Here is a 24,753-nt window from a genome sequence, read left to right as displayed (position 1 = left end):
TGGGGTTTGAGATCCGTAATTTTAGCTCCGAGTGAGTCCGTACCAAACGGGCGAGTTAACGGGACTCAGATTCGGTAGTTACCCCTCCACTACCGAGCTCGGTACCGGTCGGAATTGCTCAAAGCTCTGTGAGACCCATCGTGAGGTATTCGTTTTATCCACGCCGTTCATTCATTTTTTAAGATCATATTAGGTAATGATAATAAAAATAAGGCAGATCAAAATCTCAATCAGACCACATCAAAGGAAGCGATAGGAATTGATGCTCACCGTTGAAAACTTCTTGTGGGCCACAGAAGTTTTAGATGAATCTTATTTTCATGTTCTCCGTTCATCCAGGTTTATTTTACGCTATGAACCATTTGAATGAAAAATAAATACCGTGGTGAGCCTAAGAAGATTTCAATGGTGGCCGTTCAATTATTACTACTTACGTTAGCTGGTCCGCTTGAGGTTGTAGTTGCCTCATTTTTGGCAACATCTCTTAATATGAGCTTACAAAATTAACTACCGGCGTGTATAAAACACATACATCATGGCAGGGACAGAGTTGGTACGGGAGAAAGAGCTTACTCCGTCCCGATCCGTACTGACCTAGTGCCAAGGGGTCACCACCGAATCCGAGTCCTAGTTAACGGTATGCATACTTCCCCGCCTGTCCTGAGCTTGACATAGGCAGGGTATCTTAGGGTCCATCCTGACGTATGGATTTTATCCACACCGTACATTCATTTTCGAACGTCATTTTAGAATATAATACCGTTCATTTTTCTTCTCCCTTCATCCGGGTCTTTATGACCTAATAAACGGATTGGATGTCAAATAAACAGTACAACGAGCCTTAGGAGGATTTAAATGATGGATATCCAATCACTATTGTTTTCCTGTGGTGTGATCCACTTGAGATTTATATCCCTCCCATTTTTGGGATAAAGACATAAAATGATATTTAAAAATGGATGAAAGGAATGGATGAAACACATACATCATGGTGGGGCCCACAGAGCACCGACCACCAGCTCCAGGGCTGGTGTGGGAGTAGCCAATCCGTCCCGATCCGTACTGACCTAGTGCCAAGGGGTCACCACCGAATCCGAGTCCTAGTTAACGGTATGCATACTTCCCCGCCTGTCCTGAGCTTGACATAGGCAGGGTATCTTAGGGTCCATCCTGACGTATGGATTTTATCCACACCGTACATTCATTTTCGAACGTCATTTTAGAATATAATACCGTTCATTTTTCAACATCATTTTAGAATATAATGCCAAGAATGAGTCAGATCCAATGATTAAATGGACCAGACCACAAGAAGCAGTAGTGATCATGACTCCCACCGTTGAAACCTTCCCAAAGGCACATCGTTATTTTCATCCGCCATGTCCTGTTCGTAAATGGGCATGGACTTGAATGAAGGGAAATTTCAAATGTCAGCTTGATCCAAAACTTCCGTGGCACTGAAGAAGTTTCCAAGGGTAAACGTTTAATCATCATTGTGTGGTCCACTTTTACCTTGAATCTTCCTCATTTTGAGAATGATAGGCTAAAATGATATGAAAAAATAGATGGACGGTGTGGATCAAATCTATAAATTAAAGTGACTCCACATTAATACTCCCTGTGCTGAGCGCGTGGGTAAAACACCCAAGCTTGTGGGACCCACCATGTTCTATATGTGATATCCACTCCGTCCATCAGGTTATATCATCAAACGTAACATCTAAGGACGAAAATTAACAAGATCCACTGATCAGGCGGTCCACACCAGTGGGGATCGTTGGATGGGATGCCAACCATAGGCTTGCATGTGGAGCCACTGTGGTGCGTCTATTTTCATCAAACCCGTTAATCGGGTAATTTTCACCGGGATGAGATGAAAAAGAAAAATTCATTCTAATCCAAGTAAGAGTAGAGCCACACCACGTGAACTTGCACGTTTTAGTAAGTAGTTTTACATATATTTTTTTTACCTGACGAACCGAGTAGATTTACAAATAAAAGCATGTTACCGTTAGCCCACGAGACGTTGGGTACTTTACACAGTTTCGAGGATATGGGTACAGTAAAACGACGGAGAGGATGAGGTGGTCTGGATCATCTAACTCGAACAGATTCGAACTTATATTGACTTGAATCGATCCGAGTCCGACCCGGTCAGAAAAACTGAGTCGGATCGGATTGGGGAAGGCTTAAATCGTTTGTTTTTTCCAACGGCGTAAAAATCATTATCATCAGTATTTCGTATGGTGCAATTTACTTATTATTAAATTCACTTAAAATTTAGTATCAACTCCTTGAATGATCTGAAAAAACTGATAGACGGTGTAGATAAACCAAAAATATTCACAATGGGCCCACATAATTTATTCAGTTGAATAAAAGCTGCTGCTATGTAGCTTCTTGAAGAAGCTTTACACGGTGATATAGCTTCTTGGGGAAGCTTTATGATTGCTATCTGTAGCTAGACCTAGCTAGCCTATGAAATTGGATATGAAATTGGATCGTGTAGTATGCTTTTATCGTGCCTGAGTAAAATCAGTTGGGCTCACCGCGGATGCATGTGGTTTATCCACGCCGTCCATTCGTTTTTCTAAATCATTTTATGAGTTCAACCCAAAATTGATGCATACACAAAGTTTAAGTGGGCCATGCCACTGGAAAAAGTGGAACTATTGATTTCAACTGTTGAAATTTTTTTAAGGCCCCCAGTATGTTTATTTGTCATCTAACCTGTTGATAAGATAGAAGGACATGCATGAATGGAAAACACAAATATCAGCTTGATCTAAAACCTCTGTTGTCCCCAAGAATTTTTCAACGGTAGATGTTCAATTCACATAGTTTCCGGTGGTGTGGTCCATTTGAGGTCCGGATATAATCCATTTTTGAGATAGAGACCTAAAATTATGTGTTAAAAGAAATGGATGGAGTGGATTCAATGCACGAATGACACAGTGGCCCACGGAGTTTACTTAGTACGCTTACCTTACTCAGTATGCAATCCGCTTCCCTAGCCTATACGCTATAGCTGCTCTTGGTACTTGTTGTGCGAAGACAGCACTGACGCTCCTCGATCACCGAGTTGTGAGAACAGTTCAAAGGAGATTAAACTTACATCTTACGTGGGCCCCACAGTGATGTATTTATTATATCTACACCGTTCATCTATTTTTAGAGATGATTTTAGAGCATTATCTAAAAAAATGAATCATATCCACAGACCATCTGAACCACACCATAAATAGCAATAGAGATAATGATTTTCACCATTAAAAAATTTGTAGGGCCCACTATAACGTTTACTTTACATCCAACCTGTTTATAAGGTCACAAGTAACTGAATGAATAGGAAAAATAAATTTCATAAGGTCATAAGTACTAAATGAAGAGGAAAAACAAATTTCATATTGATCCAAAATTTAGGTGACCCTAAAAAGGGTTTCAATGGCAGACGTTTAATCACCTACTAATTTTTGAAGTGTGGTCTAATTGATGGTTAGATCTGTCTTATTTTTTGTCTCAAGCCTTAAAATGAGCTGTCCAAATGGATGGACGGTTTGGATAAACAGATACGCCTACATGCACCTGCTACGAGTACGACTCTCTCTCTCTTTCTTTCGAATTAAACTATACACCAGTTCTCCGTGTATATTTCTCTCCAACAGAGAAATACCATGAAGCTACAAAACTTAACAGCAAAAAAAAAAAGGATTTGATCTATCGAAGAACATCTAATTAGCCTTCTTCTTACCTTTTTCTTCAACAGAGACAAAGAGGTAAATATAGAGAGAGATAGACAGATATAGAGATAGAGTTGGGCGGGACTTTTTGGCGCCGAACGAAAAGCCTAGGCGATGAAATTTTTGTTTAGAGATATATTTACATCCGGGTCGGGTCGGGTCGGGTCGGTTCGGACCATTTTGGTTCGAGTTTTCGGATCGGTTCTGTCCGGATATACCTCTATCCGAACCTGACGCACGTTTTAGTAAGTAGTTTTACATATATTTTTTTTACCTGACGAACCGAGTAGATTTACAAATAAAAGCATGTTACCGTTAGCCCACGAGACGTTGGGTACTTTACACAGTTTCGAGGATATGGGTACAGTAAAACGACGGAGAGGATGAGGTGGGGCCCTCACGTGGGCCCACATTGATGTATTTACTACATATCTCCATCCGTCTTTGCAGCTTATTTAAGGGAGCCCATAATTGAATGGATCCAGATCTCAGGTGCCCGTGCCATAGGAAACTGTGGTGTTTGGCCATTAAGGGCGTGTTTGGACACTCACGCTGGATGAGAGTATGGGTATTAGGTCGGCTACGGAAGGCTATCCCATCTCATCATCTGTTTGGGATAGATGGTCTATCTCATCTCAGCCGCCCTCGTAAACAGTGCTGGCGACTTCGAGGGATTCGGGCGATCTCACCCTGGGATATCGCCCATCCTTGGATTAGCTTCTGTGAGATACGGGATGGGATGAGATGGGAAAAGACGATTCGAGCGGTTGTCACAGCAGCACCGTCTAACGAACGAGATTTATTACGGGAGTGAAGGCGCTTTCCATTTAAGAACGACTAACAAAGGTGGGATATTGTAGATGGTGAATCGTCTTTTCTCTACCCATCGCAACTAGAAGGGTCAATCGTCTTCAACCCAACCGGCGAGGAGGTTGGAAACTTCGACAATCGCAGGTAACTCCGATTGTTTGCCTTCATTTGAGTACGAAGGATTTTGTTAAAATACTACCTTCTGTATGCCGGATTTGAGAGTTGTGTGGGTGTACGAATTGTTTTGATATGGACAGTGTGGATTCTTAGTTGCATGTTGGATTACTGGGAAGATGGAAATGGTTTCTCAAAATGAAACGAGATGTACCGATTTTGCATGTTGACCTTATATGAACATCGATTGCTTTCAGGTTATTTCCTCTTGAACATCGTTTTTTTTTTTTTTTTAAATATTTTTTTTGGGAAAAGTTTTATGATTGTCTCGCTTATTAGATGAAACAAGTTGGATGAAGGCATCGGAAGGAGTGTTGACATGAAGAGGATAGCATTTTATCTCAGATAGCCCTAATTCACCCCCCACCCTCGTCACATATCGGGCAGCCATTTTTTAGAACCAAGGGTGGCCCCCACCATGAAGATGATCATACACTAATATCAGGTTGGTCCACTGATGCATTGAGAGCACCCATCCACCAAAGGGATGGGCCTTGCAAGTTCTATGGTTAATGGATAGAGATCCAAATGACTTGTGCACCTCACAAAATACATCAGATGAGATTTATAGCATTCTTTATGGTTATATGCCCCACAGGTCCAACTGTGCAGCCGTTTTTGGATAACAACTAAAGAGGCCATAAAGTCAGAGTGTTGGATTTTTAGTGGTATTTGCAGTCCTATTGGTTGGTTTCCCAACTTTTTGTGTAAGGGTGATCTTACTTGAGGAAACTACAGACAATAGGGTGCCAGTAGTTAATTATTTTAGGGTTTATGGAATGCTTGTAAAGAATGGCTATAAAATAGACAAAGTTGTGGACTAAATCCTGCTATTATTATTTATTAAATAAATTTACTTGGTTATAGTCTTTATTCCCTGTCTATAAGAGTAATTCTTCGTGATCTAATGAAATTCGCTACTAGAATGGTAGTTGGATCCTTTCACAAGTCCCCCTACACTTTAGTTGGATGGATCCTCCTTTTCTTTATGATTGAAATTACAGTCCATACTGCACTCAATTTACAGGATTTGTGAGATCTGAAGGAGAAGATTGAAGGTTCAAATAAGTTAGTACAAGCAACTAATGTTGCCCCAATTTGCTACATTATCCACTCATCAGGTGGATCATACCTATACATGAAATGAATGAATGGTTGGGAGAAAGAAAAACCATTGTTACTGATGTTCCAATCTCAAGTGCACTTTGCAACTTGCACATTTCAAAAGATAATTCCTGGGACTGTTGATATACGTTTCTTTTGAGAAATAAGGATAACCACACACCAATTGCATAACAACTATTCAGTAACATTGTAACTACGAGAGCCCCACGTACACATGTAGATACATATTATAGATTGATCCATACCAAGCACATATCTTTATGCAACTTTATACAATACAATAATAGATGGTGTGGTAGAAAGGTTCATATAGTTCTTTCTACCATACTATCTATACCCTGAATTCGCATGGCGAGGAAAGGAAAGAAATTGATCAAATTGGCTGCATTTAGACATGTAACTAATTAAATTGAGAAAATTCAGTTCAATCAGGAAGCATATGATTATTCTAATGGCATTTCTTAGCATTTCTGATGAGGAGCAGCCCTAAAATGGCAGCTACAACCATTTGAAGCCAACGTGAAATTCATTGTAGTTGAAATTTAGAGCTCAATCCATCCCACAAAGTTAATTAAATTTGGTCATTTCCACTTTAATCATCGTCATCATCTCACCCTTTCTCCCAGCACTTTGGCAAAATATTTACAATTAGAAGTTGGAACATTCCTCTTTTACCAGGGCACCTGGAACCAGCCATTTCTGCTTTGTAATTTTTCAATACTAAATTTAGGATTCATATGCACATTTGTTTTATATTGATCTACAGTTAACTAAACATCCGTATGCTGTGATTATCGAAGCCAAATACCTCATTTTTCCTGTTAATTCTAAGTCCATGTTTGAAGTAGTTCAGGTCTGCGATTTGTAGACCTTTTAACCCTGTAGAAACAGAGACTTCTCAGACCAGGTATCACAAAAACCTCTTTGCAACAGAATATTTATCAACATAATATAATTTTTATTTTTTATTTTGGTATCAAAAGTTGTAAGAACTGAAGGTTGGGGTGGATTATATAGTGGGCTGAAGGCTTCCTAGTTTGGTAGTGCAGCATCACAAGTTAGCGAATATTCTTTCATATCTTTATATATCCTAGCATTCCACTGGAAAAAGGCTACATGACTATTGGGTTGCTGCTTTGCTTTCTGGTCAACGTAATGAACAGAAATAAACTTTTTTAGACTTTACTTCATGGATTAGATCCAAAATTACAATGGTTTGAAGACAGTACAAATATTAGGCTGTTGTTTTGCTTTGACAGCAAATCAAGTGTTTGATTTCACATAAATGCAGTAGTGAATTACTTATTCCACATCCTCATCCTTCAAAATAAATATCCATTCTCATCTTTTTTACCATATCATAAGTCAAAGCTTCCGGGTGCACACAAGAAGAGGCCCAGATGGGATCCCAATTAGGTACACACAGATGGAGTCCCTTATTTATTTCAGTTTTATGTTCTTTATTGTAGTTGTTGTTGTTTTAAGCATTTTGTGCAGTCTCTAGAAAAAAGGCTACAAGACTGTTGATGCGTTGCTCTTAGTCTTTACTTCTTTTTCTATCTATGCATGTAGATGGTTTTTTATGCGATCGCCTCCTATTACAATCTTGTAGTGTGAAATTTGAATATCAAACTAGTATGTTGAATTTTGTTGAAATTAGTTTCAGCTTGATCTAGTTGCATTAATTCCACTATTACATTAACTTCAATTTGCAATTATCAGGATAGTCAATTGAGTTGGCTATTAATTTTGGTTCATTTCAATTCCTACAACTAGTTTTCTTCAATCCTGGCTCGCATCACTTACCTTCAAACCTCAAAACTTTCCTCTTCAAAAAACAAATAGTCCGATCGACAACTATTCTCAACATCATTCTCAGTCTCACCATTCCATCACAATAGCATCTCCAAGATGAGTGCTTAACAAATTTTGTATGGACACTGGAATATTGAAGGATTAATGATATTGGTCATATGAAAAAGACTAGTGATTTATATTGAACACAACTTGCCACATCTAAGTGTAGGTGATCCATTCGTCAATATGTATAATGAAGAGGATGAAGAGATGGCGGGATCCATTGTTATTCAAGCAATGGCAGCTTGCATGGCCGCGGTCGGCGAATACTGTCAATTATACATGTTCAAACAGCCGGCATGTCACAGAGATGATGAACAGGCGAGGTTCATAAACTCAATCATTCGGGCCAGTGACCGGGATTATGTTACACAATAAGAATGAGTCAAGAAGTATTTTTTTCAATTATGTAGTCAAATACGCGAGAAGACACATCTCCAAGATACTTGTTACGTTAGTCTTGAAGAACAGTTGGTTATTTTCCTACACACAGTTGGTCATAACGTTCAGAATCGTGTAATAGGACACAAATTCATTTGATCTGGCGAAACCGTTAGCCGTCATTTTCACCGTGTACTAGATGCATTGGTATCACTATATCCTCATTACATTAAACAAGTCAGACAAGAGACACCCGTTGAGATTTAAACAAATTTAAATTAAGCTGCATACTTTCAAGTATCATTTTACCTTAAGGTTTATTTTTATATATCATTGTTCATACACAACTACTCACAGTCATTCTTCTACCCTTTGAAATGTCATAAAATGCATCTAGGATTGTGTTGGTCAAATTAATGGGACACATTCCTACTTATGTACAAGCAGTCGACCATTCCAATTTTCGCAACAGGAAAGGTGTCTTGTGTCAAAACGTACTTGCGGCGTGTTCATTTGATATGAAGATTTTGTATGTATTGGCTGGTTGGGAAGGTTCTACTTTAGACGTGAGGGTGCTACACAACGCTCTGAGCTGCACTGATGATCCTTTGATTGTCCCTACTAGTAGTCCTTGGTGATCCTAATCATTGTCATTCAATTGTCTTTTCTAAGTCATGCTTCGAATGGATGCTTAATAAATCCATCATTCAAATGTGTAGGAAAGTACTATGTCGTCAATGCTGGATATTCTCATTCACCGGGATTTATGGCTCCTTACCCTGGGGTTAGATACCACTTGTAAGAGTATCGAACTAGGAGAGCACCCGCAAACATGAAGGAGCTATTTAACTATCGACGTGTACAGCTCTGCAACACCATAAAACGTTGTTTAGGTGTCATGAAGGCCAGATTTCCTATATTGAAAACGGCGATACAGTATCTATTCTATACACAAGTGAAAATTGTGATAGCTTGTTGTGTCTTATACAATTTCATACGATCAGATTATCAGTACCATCAAGATCTACAAAATTCTGGTATACTAATAAATGATGTGGATAGTAACCCTACACCACACGAGGTCTCAACAAACAATGACAGATAATGGCTACTTTGAACCATTCAAAGAGAGAAAGAAGCGTGGGTTAGAGCACGTGATGATATTGTGCAATGGATGTGGGCAGATTCACAACATAACAGTAGGACTAGAAAGCGGACTAGATCTGTTGATATATAAACTTCATATTTGCACATACTTGTCATCAATATTCGAATGTTTTGATTAATGTACTGCAAAGTATGCATCAATGGAGAAAATATTTCTAAGTATCTTGATGACTATATAATTAGACAACAACTTCTATATTGATTACTCTATTGTAGTCATTTACATTTTCGATTTCTAGTGTGTTGATTTAAGAGACCTATCGATCCAACATTGAATGTCGAACTCTTTACCTATTGATGCGTCGACACCGATACAGTCCCCGGTTAGGTCTGTAGTGACACCAACTCGATGTTCACCACGGGAGAAGACAGTGAAATCCCTTGCAGAACCACTATCTCGGGTAGCGAAGATCAAATGGAGTAAACCAATAGATCAAGTATTATTCGACACTTTGCTGGAACAAATTGCATTAGGATGGAAGGCCGACATTGGTTTCAAGAGAGAAGAGTATCAAGCAGCTACTGAGGAGGTGACAAAACATATACAAGTCCTTGTCAATTAGCAGAATGTGCAGAATCGGGTGCGCTATCACAAGAGAGAGTATAATGACATAAAGGACATGCTCGCAGCCAGTGGATTTGGATGTGATAGTGAGCGCGTGGTGGTTACAGCACCTGATGAAGTGTGGGAAGAGTATCTTAGGGTATGATCTTATGAACTTTGTTAAGAACAGTTCAATATGGCAATGTACCATCGGAATAACGCTTCTTCTTTTTATTATTTTTAAAATTACTTACAAATGCTTGTTTTGGATTTGTAGTCACACTCGCGCTCTGAAAGGTTACAAGGCAAAAGAATAGAGAAAATGGATGATTTAGCGGTTATCGTTGGATCCGATCAAGCAAAAGGATGTTACGTGCAAGGAAGTAGGAGTATGGCCGCATCGTCCTCTCGGGTCCAACGAGATCTGAACAAGGCATGGATGGATGGCGATTATGATGTCGACGACACGGTTGACCTCTCAGAGGATACTTTTGGTGATTCGACGGGGAACACGCCATTTTCTTCCGACACACCGTCCTGGGAAAATCGAGTGTTTCGCAGTACTTCCAACCGCACATCTTATTCTGATAGTAATCGTAATAGGAGTAGCACTAAGAAATGACAACGACCTACTTGTCCCTGTGATGTACTTGGCATATCTCTTACGAATGTTGCGGAGGCAATGCGTGATTTTGGCCTTCGAAAAGAGGTCAATCGAACAAACGAAGTTTTGGATGTGCTAGAGGAGGTGCAAGGGCTGACCAACAGCGAGTTCATTGAAGTTGGTCAGCTCTTAAGTAGGGACAAGAAACTTGCTTCTTTCTTTGTGAGTTTACGACCTAGCGCCGTGTCGATTGGTTAAAGAGAACTCTCTCTGATAAGTTTGCATCTGTTGGTGGTGGATATGTTTGATGGGGATTGTGAATTATTTGTTACAGATTTGTGTTTTTGGACTTGTAATGACTTTTTTGTGTGGTTTTTTGGACATGTTAAATTCGATAGACACTACGTATTAAACTAGTTAACTTAGATATGTTGGGGAATATAATCTCTATTATTATCGATTCATATCTTCGTTTCATATGCCCAGATCAGATAGGTAATTCTGATATTGCCAAAGGACATCATGATTAAATGATAAATTTGATGTTCTATTACTATCCACCACTCCAAGGATACGTAATCGTAACTATTCAACACATTAGAATATACACACTGATCGCACATCTTAAATTCAGTAACGCTTCATTCGATCGTACTCAAGTATATCTGCTTGAATTTGTTTTAGTTTCAAGACGGTTCCTATTCGAATATATTCATTTATTGAATATAGCCCCATTAATATGCCACTCGTTTCTAATTTACATGAAATACTAGAACACTTTTTGTTTTATAAATTGCAAATCCTCATGCTTATCTGAGTTTGTTCTACATGTATATACAGATGGGGAAAGAGAAATATTATGTTGTACTCGTTGGTCGATGACCAGGCATATATCTATTTTAGGAGGAGGCTAGATTGAAAGTAGAAAGCTACAACAGGAGTAGACATCGAGCCTTAAAAAACTGGAAAGAAGCGTCTTCTTTTTGGGAAAGTCACTATAGCAATTCAATTGCCCAACCAGCTCTAGGACGAGCCACATATGATGGATGTGTATCCATCTCTTTTGACTATCTCGACACAAGGAGGACATCTTGGTCGTCAACCCAACAGACGTCACGAGCCATGGTTTGTCGGGCCACTTTGACGGATGACATTGAGATGTCCATTGGTGAGAGAGTAGTTGCATTTATTACAAGAATCGTGATTATGTTCCTCGTCCTGTATATCATTATTAGACTTTAGTTTATTCTCTGATGAACAATGTTTCAGTTGTTGCGAACTCCACTCACACTTATTTCATGATCTGCATACATGATGCATGATGTTATTTGCTATTTTTGCTTCTGTTTGCTCTAATGAAATTAGTCTATAAGTGAGCCTAGAACGTATATGTCAAGGCGAAGACAAATCCTCCCTCATTTTGTAGTTGAAACTGGATACAGGTCGTATTGACTTGATATAAGTAGGTCACCATCTAACACCACCTCACAGTTTGTCCAAGCGTGATATGGATAGACTCGGATCCACACCGTGGGATTCGATTGCTACAATGTTGTAGTGGATCCGACATGATCTATAGCCTGTGGATAGACAACATGGGTAATTTTTGGCACAGTGCTACGATTGAATCTGGCTTGATCTAATTCTTGCGAACAATGTGTGAGATTGTTTGATTAGAAGCTCTTATGAACCTTATATCAAGTGGATCACCTACTTACCCCACCAGTCATAACAGATAGCCCGAGTATGATCTATAACCCTTGTTATACGGGATGAGACCGTATACACTGTAGTGGGTGGGACCACCTAAAATTGACAGGAGTGGATGGCTGCAGTCGGACGGCTGTTGCATGAAACATGGAAGCAGCGTGAGATTACACCAAGACCATGCCTTTTTAAACACGTTATCAGTGAAAATGTGGGACTACACCAAATCCCACCGCCTGGCCAAACACACACGTTAGCCATCCTGGACTCTTTATAATTCCATGGAATAACCAGACATCCACTGACACCACCATCATTACCTTAAAATCCATCCCATCCCTTTTAATCCCATGGGATCCGTCCGACCAAACACGCCCTAAAAACTTTTTATCTGCCACAAAAGTTTTTTTTCTCTTTCTTCATCCAAGTGTTTGTGACCTTATATATAGTTTGGATGGAAAATTAACACCACAAAATTATTACATTGGACTTAGGAAGTCTTTATGGTGGTCGTTCAATCATCATTGTTTCTTGTGTTATAGTCTACCTCTGATTTGGTTTTGCTTTATTTTTTGGGCTTATACCTTAAAATGAGCTTGTAAAATAGATGAACAACGTGGATATACATTAAATACATCAAGGCGGGCCCCACTGCCAGGCCGCATTGTGTCAGTGAGGCTAGGGCTGCACCTTATCCACCCCCATTTAATGGAGTTTTTTCCGACTATATATCCCCTTTTTACCCTTTGTCTTTTCTGTCCAACCCAAACCTTACTTTCCCAAACTGATACCCCGTTGTATAGATACAGTTCTACCAGACCAAAATACCCTTGTCCAACGGTGGTGTCGTCGCCCCCTGGAACATTCCGGCGGTGGTGCCACCACCCACTACCATGTCTAATGGTGGTGCCGCCATTTTCATGTTATATTAACATCATCAAGTTATGTGGGACTCATTATGAGGTATATGTTATATCCAAACTGTCCATCTATTTGGCGAGCTTCTTGTAATGCTTGAGCCAAAAAAAAGATGGATCTAAATATCAAGTGGACCACTATGCAAAAAGCAGTGGGGGATTTAACGTCTTACGATTGAATTTCTTTTGGGGTTACAGAAGTTTTGGATCAATATGATATTTGTGTTTCCTCTTCATCTAGGTCTTTTTTACCTTATGAACAGATTGGATGGAAAATAAACATTATGATGGGACCTATAAATGTTTTAACAGTGAAAATCACTATCCCCATTGCTATATCTGGTGTGCTTCATTTGAGGTTAGGATATGATTCTTTTTTCTTTTTTTTTCTTTTTTGTGTATGCTCTAAAATGATCTCTACAAATGGATGAACGGTGTGGATATAATAAATAAGTCATTTTGGGGTCCATTTAACTTTGATATCCTTTGAACTGTTCGTAGAACTTGGAAATTGACCGATAACTGAGTGATGGGTAGGAATCCCATGCACATTCAACTGGGATTGGGAGGAAATCCTTGGATTAACATGCATTGAGATTTCATTAGTAACAACTCGGTGAGTGAGGCCTTGTGGGGCTCACCTTGATGTATATGTTGTATATCAATGCTGTGAAATTGACCGATAACTGCGTGAAATTGACTGATAACTGACCAACAACTGACTGAAATTCTCCGCGAACTGAGTGATATTGACCGAGAAGTTAGGAAAAGTGACCGATAACTAAGTGCAATTGACTGCGGACTGGTGAAATTGACCGCGAACTGAGTGAAAATGACCAAGAAGTTACAAAAGTGACCGATAACCGAGTGAAATTGACCGTAAACTCGGTGAAATCGACCGCGAATGAGTGAAATTGACTGAGAAGTTAAGAAAATTGACTAATAACTTAGTGAAATTGACTGAGAATTGACTGAAATTGACTGCAAACTAAGTGAAATGCACCGCAAACTGAGTGAAATTGACCGAGAAGTTAGGAAAATTGACCAATAACTGAGTGAAATTGACTGATAACTTAGGGCCTGTTTGATTTTTGAAGTAAATGGTAATTACCTGGTAAATAAGTAATAATTACTTACCAGGGAATTACCCATCGTTTCCTCCACCTATGTTGACGGCGTGGCTTTTTGGCATTAAAATCAAGGATGACTGCTAAATGAATATAGGGCCCACTGTGATGTACGTGATGTATCAACACCGTTCATCCTATACATCAGCCTCATTTAGGCCATGAACCCAAAAATGAGGCAGATCCAAAGCTCCAGTGGACCACACGAAATTTAATGTTTGCTGTATAAAAAATTTTGTGGCCCTTAGAAGTTTTGGTTGAAGCTGATATTTGTGTTTACCCCTTATCAATGTGTTTCTGACCTCATGAACAGGTTAGATGACAAATAAACATTAATGTGGACCCAATAAACAAAATAACTTTTAATGGCGGACGTTTAAGGTTATTGTTTCCTATGATATGGGCCACTTGAGCATTGCATTTGTCTCAATTTTGGTCTTAGGCCCTAAAATCTTCTGATAAAACAGATGGACGGTGTGGATATGTCATGCACATCACAGTGGGGTCCACAAATGTAAGTCAACTTTTTCGGACCAATTTTCGAGGCGAAAATGCATTTGAAATTTCAAACAGGGAAAAAGGTATAATGACCTTTTTCAAGGGTATTTTCCTATTCCCTCGAAATCAAACAGGCCCTTAGTGAAATTGACTGCGGACTGAGTGAAATTGACCGAGAAGTTAAGAAAATTAACCGATAAGTAAGTTAAATTGACTGAGAACTAACTAAAATCGATCGCGAACTAAGTGAAATTGACCACAAACTGAGTGAAATTGACCGAGAAGTTAGGAAAATTGATCGATAACTGAGTGAAATTGACCGATAACTTAGTGAAATTGACCACGAACTGAGTGAAATTGACGCGAACTGAGTGAAATTGACCGAGAAGTTAAAAAAAGTGATCGAGAACTGACTGAAATTGACCAAGAACTGACTGAAATTGACCGCAAATTGAGTGAAATTGACCGAGAAGTTAGGAAAATTGACTGATAACTAAGTGAAATTGACCAATAACTGAGTGAAATTGACCAAGAAGTTAAGAAATTTGACTGACAACTGAGTGAAATTGATCGAAAGCTGACTGAAATTCCAAACTAAGGGCGTGTTTGATTTTTAAGGGCTTGTGTAAATACCCTTGAAATGAGTAATTATTACCATTTCACCCGTTTGAAAATCCATGGAAATTTCTACATCAGGAACCGGTTCAAAAGAGCTAGTTTAAATTTGTGGACCGCAAGGTAATGCATATGATATATCCATTCCGTCCATCCATTTTACCACAATATTTTGAGGCATGAGCCAAAAAATAAGGATGATCCGACACTCAAATGGCCCACATCAAAAGAAACAGTGGCCCTAAGATGTTTTTAATGGTAAGTGTTTGATTCCTTTTTTTTCCATGGCATGGTCCACTTAGGCTCTGGATATACCTCATTTTCTGGCTCATGCCGTAAATTCATTAGGCATGATAGATGAACGGTGTGGATAAGAGACATGCATCATGGTGGGACCCACAAATATGAGAGGAAATAATCATTGCCTATTTACATGGTATTTATCGTTGACTTGAAAAATGAAATAAGCCCTAAGTGAAATTGACCGAGAAGTTAGGAAAATTGACCGATAACTGAGTGAAATTGACCGACAACTGAGTGAAATTGACTGTGGACTGAGTGAAATTGATCGAGAAGTTAAGAAAATTGACTGATAATTGAGTGAAATTGACCGATAACTGATTGAAATTGACGACAAATTAAGGGCCTGTTTGATCTTTCGGCTCAAGTGTAATTACCATGTAAATGGGTAATAATTATTTACCTAGGTAATTACCACATCTTCCCAACGCAGATGTGACAACTTACTTTTTTAACACTTAAATTGAGAAATTTACAACATCAATGTGGGGCCCATCAAGATGTATGTTACTTATCCACACCGCTCATTTGTTATGCCAAACGAATTTATGGCATGAGTAAAAAAATGAGGCAGATCCAAAGCTCAAGTGGACCACACCACAGGAAAGAACAAGAATTGAATATCTACCATTAAAAACTTCTTGGGGCCCTTAAAAGTTTTGGATCAAGTTGATATTTGTGTTTTCCCCTTATCCATGTATGTGTGACTCTATGAACGGGTTAGATGATGAAAAAACCTCAATGTGGGCCCAGTGAAGAAAATAACTTTCAATGGTGGACAAATTAAGGCCACTGTTTCCTTTCGTGTGGGCCATTTAAGTGTTGGATCTACCTCATTTTTCGGTTCATGCTCCAAAATCTTCTAATAAAATAGATGGACGATGCGGATATATCATATACATTACGGTGGGGTCCACATATTTAAGTCAACATTTTTGTTTCGATTTTCAAGGTGGAATTACTCTCATATTTTCAAACAAGGTGAAAAAGTAATAATTACTTATTTACTATGATTTACATGTATCATGGAAAATTAAACAGGCCCTAAGTGAAATTTATCGTGAATTAGTGAAATTGACCGATAACTCAGTAAAATTGATCGCGGACTGAGTGAAATTGACCGAGAAGTTAAGAAAATTGACCAATAACTGAGTGAAATTAACTGAGAACTGACTGAAATTGACCGCGAACCAAGTGAAATTGACCGTGAACTGAGTAAAATTGACCAAAAAGTTAGGAAAATTGACCGATAAGTGAGTGAAATTGACGGATAACTGAGTGAAATTGACCACAGACTAAGCGAAATTGAACGCGAACTGAGTGAAATTCACCGAGAAGTAAGAAAATTGACTAATAGCTGAGTAAAATTGACGGCGGACCGAGTGAAATTGACCACGAACTAGTGAAATTGACCTAAAAGTTAAGAAAACTGACTGATAACTGATTAAAATTGACCGAGAACTGACTTAAATTGATCGTGAACTAAGTGAAATTGATCGAGAAGTTAGGAAAATCGACCGATAACTAGAGCTGGGCATTTCTGACTCGATCCAGTGGATCCGACCCGATCCGAACCGAACCGACGGCCTGGATCGGTGCGGATCAAGTAAGGTCAATCAGATCTCATCGTTCATCGGATCGAGTTTGGATCAGTGACCAATCCAGATCGATCCGATTCGATCTGCACAATGTTCATTCAACACTATTTCCCATAATGTTGTCCACTTGAAATCGGGATATACCTCATTTTTGGTTAAATATCATAAAATGATCTAGAAAAATAGATGGACGGCATGGATGAAATAAATACATCTTGGTGGGTCCACAGAGAACCAACCATCAACCATAGGTGGGTGGCAGGGGAGTAGCCAATCCCTCTCTCAACTCATGGTTCGAGCCTCGAGGTACACATCGAGCAGTGAGCTCTAACAGAGAGAGAGAGGGAAATAGTTCTCCCATGAGCTTGAGCTGTGTGGGCCCCACCGTGATGCGTGTCAAACATCAACATCGTGCATTTGATGGGTCCCCTTTAAATTATAGGATATCCCAAAAATCAGCCATATATGGAACTCAGGTGGGCCATACCATCTAAATCATGTGAAGACATTCCTAAAACATATAAAAGCACTTGGTGGGGCCCACCTAAAATTTGGATGCATCTGAAACTTGGTCTGACCCCTTATCCAAGTGGGATACACGTAATGAATGGTCTGGAATTGTGAACCACACCTCGATGGGCCCAAAAAATGATTATGAATATTATAATGAGAGGGTAACCCATACCGTAAACGTGAAGCATTCACGGACTAGTATGGTCCACTTGAGCTTTGGATATGCATCAATTTTGGGTTCAACCATTAAAATGATCTGGAAAAACGAATGGACAGCATGGATAAACCACATGCATTCATAGTGGGCCCCAACAGAGTTTACTCAGCACGATGGATAAACCGCATGCATACACGATACACTAACACAGCAAGGCAATTTCGTGCTGTGCACTGCACGTCAACATAGCATCAGGCTATGTAGATACGTGTCGTGGAAAGATGAACGGAGACGCACCTCGAGCTCCGAGTTGTACGAACGACTCAAATGAGATCAAAATTACATGGGCCCTACAATGATGTATATATTATATCCATACCGTTTATCCATTTTTCGTGATCATCTTAGAGCATTTGCAAAAAAAAAAAAAAGAATCATATCTAAAGCTCGAATGGACCACACCGAAAATAGCAGCGAGGATAGTGATTTTCACCGTTAAAAAATTCGTAGGGCCCACCATAACGTTTATTTTCCATCTAATTTGTTAATAAGGTTAAAAACACATGGATGAAGAGGAAAAACAAGTTTCATATTAATCTGAAACTTTCGTGATCTCCAAAAGGGTTTTAATGGTAAACGTTCAATCCCCCACTGTTTTTTGCAGTGTGGTCCAACTGATCTTTAAATCTGTCTTATTTTCCGGCTCAAACCTTAAGAGGAGCTCTCCAAATGGATGGATGGTTTGGATATAACACATACCTTATAGTTTGACCCATAGACCCAACTTGATCCGAACCGTACCCAACCCGATCCGATTCGGTTTCCTTGACCGAATTAGACTCGGTTCGGGTCAGGCCAACTGTACGTTGGATTGGTTCAAGTCAGATTTCCCAGACTTGGTCTCAGATCGGATCGAGTTTAGGTCTGCCCATGTAGGTTTTGAACCGAATCGAGTTGGACCCAATCCGATCCGACTCGTTTGATGCCCATCTCTACTGATAACTGAGTGAAATTGACCGATAACTGAGTGAAATTTACCGTGAACTGAGTGAAATTGACTGAAAAGTTAAGAAAATTGACCGAGAGCTGACTGAAATTGATCGTGAATTAAGTGAAATTGACCACGAATGAATGAAATTGACCGAGAAGTTAGGAAAATTGACCGATAATTAAGTGAAATTGACCGATAACTTAGTGAAATTGGCCGCAGACTGAGTGAAATTGACCGATACCTAAGTGAAATTGACCAAGAACTTAATGAAAGTGACCGAGAACTGAGTGAAATTGACCAGGAATTGAGTGAAATTGACCAAAAACTTAGGAAAGTTGCTCTGGCGGTGGAATGTCGCTTCCCCGTACATATTTAGCATTGGATGATGAAGGCAAATCTACTATGTAGATAAATGTGATGTCATATATTCACTTCTAACATTAAGGTCACCTGCCCAACTCACTTGACTAGTCATGAAGTTTGATGTTTGAAACGGCTCGAGTAGTAGAGTGTTACTCTCCGCCATAAGAGTATATGATGATTCTCGAAGCCATTTTCTGAAAACAAACACAATGACACATTCACAGCAAATCATTGTAGAATAAGAGCAAACCATAAGTTATAACTCGTTTAATATTCACATGTATAACGTGAAATTGATCGAGTAGTAGGAAATTAACTAGTTACTAGGTGAAATATGATCGACTTATCGGTCAAGTTTTCTAAGTTCTCAATCAATTGCAAGGATTTTATGAAGTGCTCGTTCAATATAGTCAACTCATCGGTGCATTTTAAGATTCCACATTTATTAATGCATCCAGTTTGAGGGAATGAACATAACTGTAATGGTCCGACTTTTCAGGACCCGAGTATATGACTCATTTCCCAAAAACCTGAGTGTTAACCTTAAAGGACGGTCAAATTCGAGTATATTTTTTTTCAACTATCAGAGTAAGCAGATGAGCGTATAATGGACAAGTACGTATAAAGGAAAAATTGCAATTACATTTAAAATATACAAGAGGTTGCCCATAATGACTTATACAAACTAATGTCTCAACGTTAACAATTACAAGATTTACATACATGAGAAATATAAAAGAAAATATATAAACGAAAGTCGTAAGACTGCGCAGCTTCCTTGACAAGTACAACCACGCATCCTTGACCATCATAACGGCTCTTCATCAGTCTGAACCTGCATATCACTTAAGCCACCTGTACTACCTGTACAGTTGTATATTTGATGGATGAGTGGCCAACTCAGTGTAAATTTCCCTCAAGATTACATACCGCCGCATTATGTAAGCATAGTTATAAAACATAGCATACAAAACAATACATGATGCAGATCTTATTAGATGCATGGATGCGTGAATGCAATCATCGACCCGGGAAAAACATCCAGACGGTCAGTAGGCTCGTCACTCATGCAATTATCGACTCGGGAAAGACATCCAGACGGTCTGTGCCCCAGGAAAACATCCAATCAGGCAAATATGTACGATAATAATAAATGCTAGTCTGTGCACTGGAAAAAACATCGAGTCAGGCAAATACGTATGTCATGTACGATAGCAATAAATGTTGGTTTGTGCTATGCATGCATGATTAGCCAACCCATTTTTAGTCCAATTACAACAAACCAATTTAAATAAGCTCACGGTCACTACGGGGAGCTCACGACCCAGCGTAGGCTAACGACTCAGGCATAGTGTCCCATGACCACCATCCCCGGTCTATGAGGCTACCATCTTAGGATGTTTAATGGAAACTCGCCGACTAGTGGCCAATCATATTACAGTATATGGGGCTTACCATCGCATGATTGCACAGTATAAAACATCGAACCCATATAGGGAGAATACTAGAACAAAGCCACATAAGGCGATATCAAAACAAGCCACATAAGGCAACTTTTCAAAAATGGGCCACATAGGGCAAGTATCAAAACCATGCGATAAAAGACCATCCTTAAAAATCATTGGACACAACAACCCTAGATGGTAGGCCCACATCAATGGTCAATTTAGACCACCATTTAATAACCACTAAGCCGAAGGTCCATTATAATTACAACCAGTCAGGTTACATCCCAAGTATGGGTGTACATTAATAGGTGGGGGTTTCCCACTGATGTACTAGTTTAAATTCTATAAACAATCCACAAATAATTCACAGGTATGAATAAATATTTAAGATAAACATTAAGCATGCAATGTAGTAATTTAATTCTAACAATTAACACATGTGACTATGAAATGAAGATATTGTTGAGACTCAAATATTGCATAATTTTCTCCATTTACATCTTGGTTTTATGAACATGAATCATCTTAATGTTCTATTTTACTCATGTATGTGTTGCAAGGTGAATTTAAGAGCTTGGATTGAAAGTGCTAAAAAAATGGATTTGATGCTCAAGAATCACCAAGGCAAGGGATGGATCTTAGGGGACCAAGATTGAAGAATTTAATATCAAAGATCCAAGAAAACCAAGTGAAGAATGAAGAAAATCAAAGATTTGAAGTGAAGAATCTTGAAATCGTCTTGAAAAAGTGAATTTTAAAGCTCTGAGGTTTATTTTGAAAAACCCCGCAACAGAAAATCTATTTTAAAGAAATTGTGCAATGATAAGTATATTTTGGGAAACTGCGTATATTTGAGGCAGTTTCTAGAGTTTTTCAACTTTGTACGAAAATTGGAGTTCCCTACTTATAAATAGGGCTTCTTAGGGCATTCCTAAGCATCATTCAAGGCATCCTAAAGTAAAATTTAGGATTTTTAAAGAGTTTTTTATTTTATTAGAGTTTTATAAGTTATTTTTTTAGATCTTTTCTATTTGCATTTATTTTTTTCTTTCTTATTTTAATTATGTTTTTCTAAGTTCCTTCTAGCCCAAGCTAGAAGGGAAGCACATGGGTTTAATAATTCTTTAAGATTATGATGATTGATTGTTTTAATGATGAGAAGAATGGTGTATGCATGTTATATATTATTTAGGTTTTGTTTTTTATCCTTTTATGAGATCCATATGTTTCCATCATATGAGATCCACATTGATGGATAGGCTTACCCTAGATCAATCAGATTTCCTAGATAAGAGAGGTTCACAACCTGTTATATTTCTTTGATTTTCATTATCTCATTGATATTGAATTCTTAAAATCATTGACGCTTGAGAATATATATCAATGGTGCAAATTCATGATTTTCTAATATTTTATATCACTTATTAAAATATTTAAACTGTTTTATTTTCCGATTAGGATAACCATAAGGCTTAGATCCTAGTTGTGTTATCCAAGTCATCATGATTTTGGAACATTAGCCTATGTGTGGAACTTTGAAGCTTGGGTGTTATTTTATTCAGTTGAATTACATCCATTCAAAAATTTCAAAATCAAATCATCATTTTAATTTTTATTACTTAGTTTGTTTTGCATTTGATTTTTTCCTTCTCACAATTCATCTCCCTGTGGGATCGACCCTGTATTCATGGGATACTACTTACGTACCTCTGCACTTGGAGGCAAGCAATCAGATATCAATCATAAATTAATTAAAATAAAAACTATAACTTAAGCTAATGGGAAAATGGAAAGTTCAAGGGGAAGGATCATCACCTTATAGTTCGAACCGCCTACCAATGTTGCTAGAGAATTCATGTTTCTTTAGAACCAAACCCTACCATCAATTGTAAAGTTATACCATTAGATTCAAGCTTTATATGATATTCTTGGTCAATGTCTTAACTTAAGGTTTGGATTGCATTGGTTTTAGGGTTTTGATGTAGAAATAGGTTTTCATCCTAGAGTTTAGGTCTACGATAAGTTTTTAGGATTTGGATTGTAGTTGGCGTATGACAATTTACAATATTAATTTACTAATTAAAAAGTAATTCTTAACATTAGTGTTATAATTAACATTAGCCAATTTAGTAATAATAATCATTATGATGCCAATAATGCAATGATCTTACTATTAATGATTGTGCCTAAGAATGATGATTAAATGACTAATATTTAATAACGGAATTTTGATTGAAATCACTACTATTAGCAGGGATAATCTATTAACGGTTAGTTGTGTTTAACAATCACAATTATTATCGTAATACTAATGATAATAATAATAGCTATCAAGTATCATTAGTGGATCTAATCATGATAATAGATACTATAAACTACCATTAATGATAATATTTAAACATGATTAATAATCGCAACAACAATAGCAATATCGATTATAATAATAAATTGAACGATTTACATAGGGAGAGAGAATCGACTTACATAGGTTGTCTTGATAGCAAGTTGGGTTTGAAGGGTCCCATGAACATGTTTATTTGGGCCTGCATTAGAGTGACCAGGCCCAGCAGATTTTTGTGTCCAACAAGGGCCCAAATGGGGCCCAAAATCGTGCCTAACTAAGGGCCGAACTGGGCCTGTTTTGGCCCAGTTATTGGGTCCGAATATAAGCCCAAATGGGGCTAGCTTAGGTTGTCTTTGGCCCAGGAAAGGGAAGGCCCAGAAGTGGGTTTGTATTGGGCCCTGTTCAGCCCAACTCGGCAGCCCTCTAGCTGCAAGAGTGTGGCCCACTGCAGTTGTAGTGAGGCCCACTGGGACATGGCCCACTGCATTGTGCAGGGTGCGGCCCACCTGCAGTTGATGGTGCGGCCCACTGAGCTCTATCTCAAGCGCGGCCCATCATGCATACAGCAGCACGGTAGCAGCGCCAATCCACAACCCCTTCTTCCTTCTTTTCTCTTCCTGCTTCTCTTTTCTCTTTCTTTTCTGCTTCTAGACAGTCCAGACGTGGCTGGACCCATCGCAAGGGTGGCCCCATCACGACAGACTCGGCCCATCTCGGACTCAAACTAGGCTCGGTTCCAGTTTCGTGGTGGTGCGATGCAACAACCGCACCACACTCCTTCCTTCTTCTTCGTGAATGGCTGAAATAGCCCTGGACTCGGCCCAGCGGCATTAGCAGCACCGATAACTGAAGAAAACCGTCGGGGAAAACAGAGTGGTGGTAATGGCAGATTCACCACCAACACATCTCCTTCCAATCTGATTGTTGTGAGAGGTCTGGATAGACCCGGGGAAGCTTGGATGCAAGCTTTTTCGAAGCTTAGGGAACACCTGGGTGATGGGTTCGAATTTGGGAAGAAACAGCCGCTTTCGAGTGCAGCCTTAAGGATGGGAGAAGTCTACGTTGAGGGCTGATCACTTTCTCTCTAATAGCACCGCCCTAATACTTCTAAGCCATCAGATTGATGGCAACAGTCCAGATGAGGTTTGACCGAGCTGTGTCGCCCAGTGCACCGCGAGTGTACACGCCCTATGTACACGTACTATTTGTGTGGGGTCCACCATGATGATTGTGATAAATCCAGTCCGTCAATTCTGCTTGGAGGCCCCAATCAGGTCTTCTGACCAAAAATGGGGCGATCCAAGGTCCATGTGAGCCATACTCTAACTTTTCACTTGTTTTAAGTTAGTCTACTGGTCAGATCACCTCGAAGTTCAACACCAATGGTTGAAAAGGGTCTTAGGGACCACTTAGCTAAAAATCAATGGCTAGATTTGGGGTCATATGATTCCATACACATTTATAATATTAAACATTATTATTATAACACTCTTAATGACCTTATTATTACTATTATTGTTGTTATTACTATTTTTGTACAATTTCCTCTTCTAATTTATTTACGTGGGCCACACAACAAGGGCTTTAGTGTTTAATTGATGGCCTCGATCAATCCAACAGACAACTTTGCGCTCTAATGGTTAGATTGTTACAAAAATCATTCCTCTATGGTCCTAAGCATCGTGGTGACTATCTAGAGTAGGTACAACTATATATTTTATGTCTAGTGGTTGAATTTGTGTAACCTAGTTATGGGTTAATATGTGAACAAGA

The 24,753-nt window shown here is 38.9% G+C and overlaps 1 protein-coding gene across 1 annotated transcript; it reads left to right on the top strand.

Moving 5' to 3' along the window:
* The first annotated feature begins 9,874 nt into the window (after window positions 1–9,874).
* Window positions 9,875–10,420, top strand: LOC131226877 (uncharacterized). The gene is made up of 2 exons (XM_058222588.1): window positions 9,875–9,958; window positions 10,076–10,420. Exons 1-2 carry the CDS (start codon window positions 9,875–9,877, stop codon window positions 10,418–10,420), a joined length of 429 nt encoding a protein of 142 aa, XP_058078571.1.
* The last annotated feature ends 14,333 nt before the right edge of the window (window positions 10,421–24,753 follow it).

This window comes from Magnolia sinica, chromosome 15, assembly GCF_029962835.1.
Source record: "Magnolia sinica isolate HGM2019 chromosome 15, MsV1, whole genome shotgun sequence".
Lineage (NCBI taxonomy): Eukaryota > Viridiplantae > Streptophyta > Magnoliopsida > Magnoliales > Magnoliaceae > Magnolia > Magnolia sinica.
The sequence above is the reverse complement of the archived record's forward strand: the minus strand, read 5'-3'. Positions and strand labels throughout refer to the sequence as shown.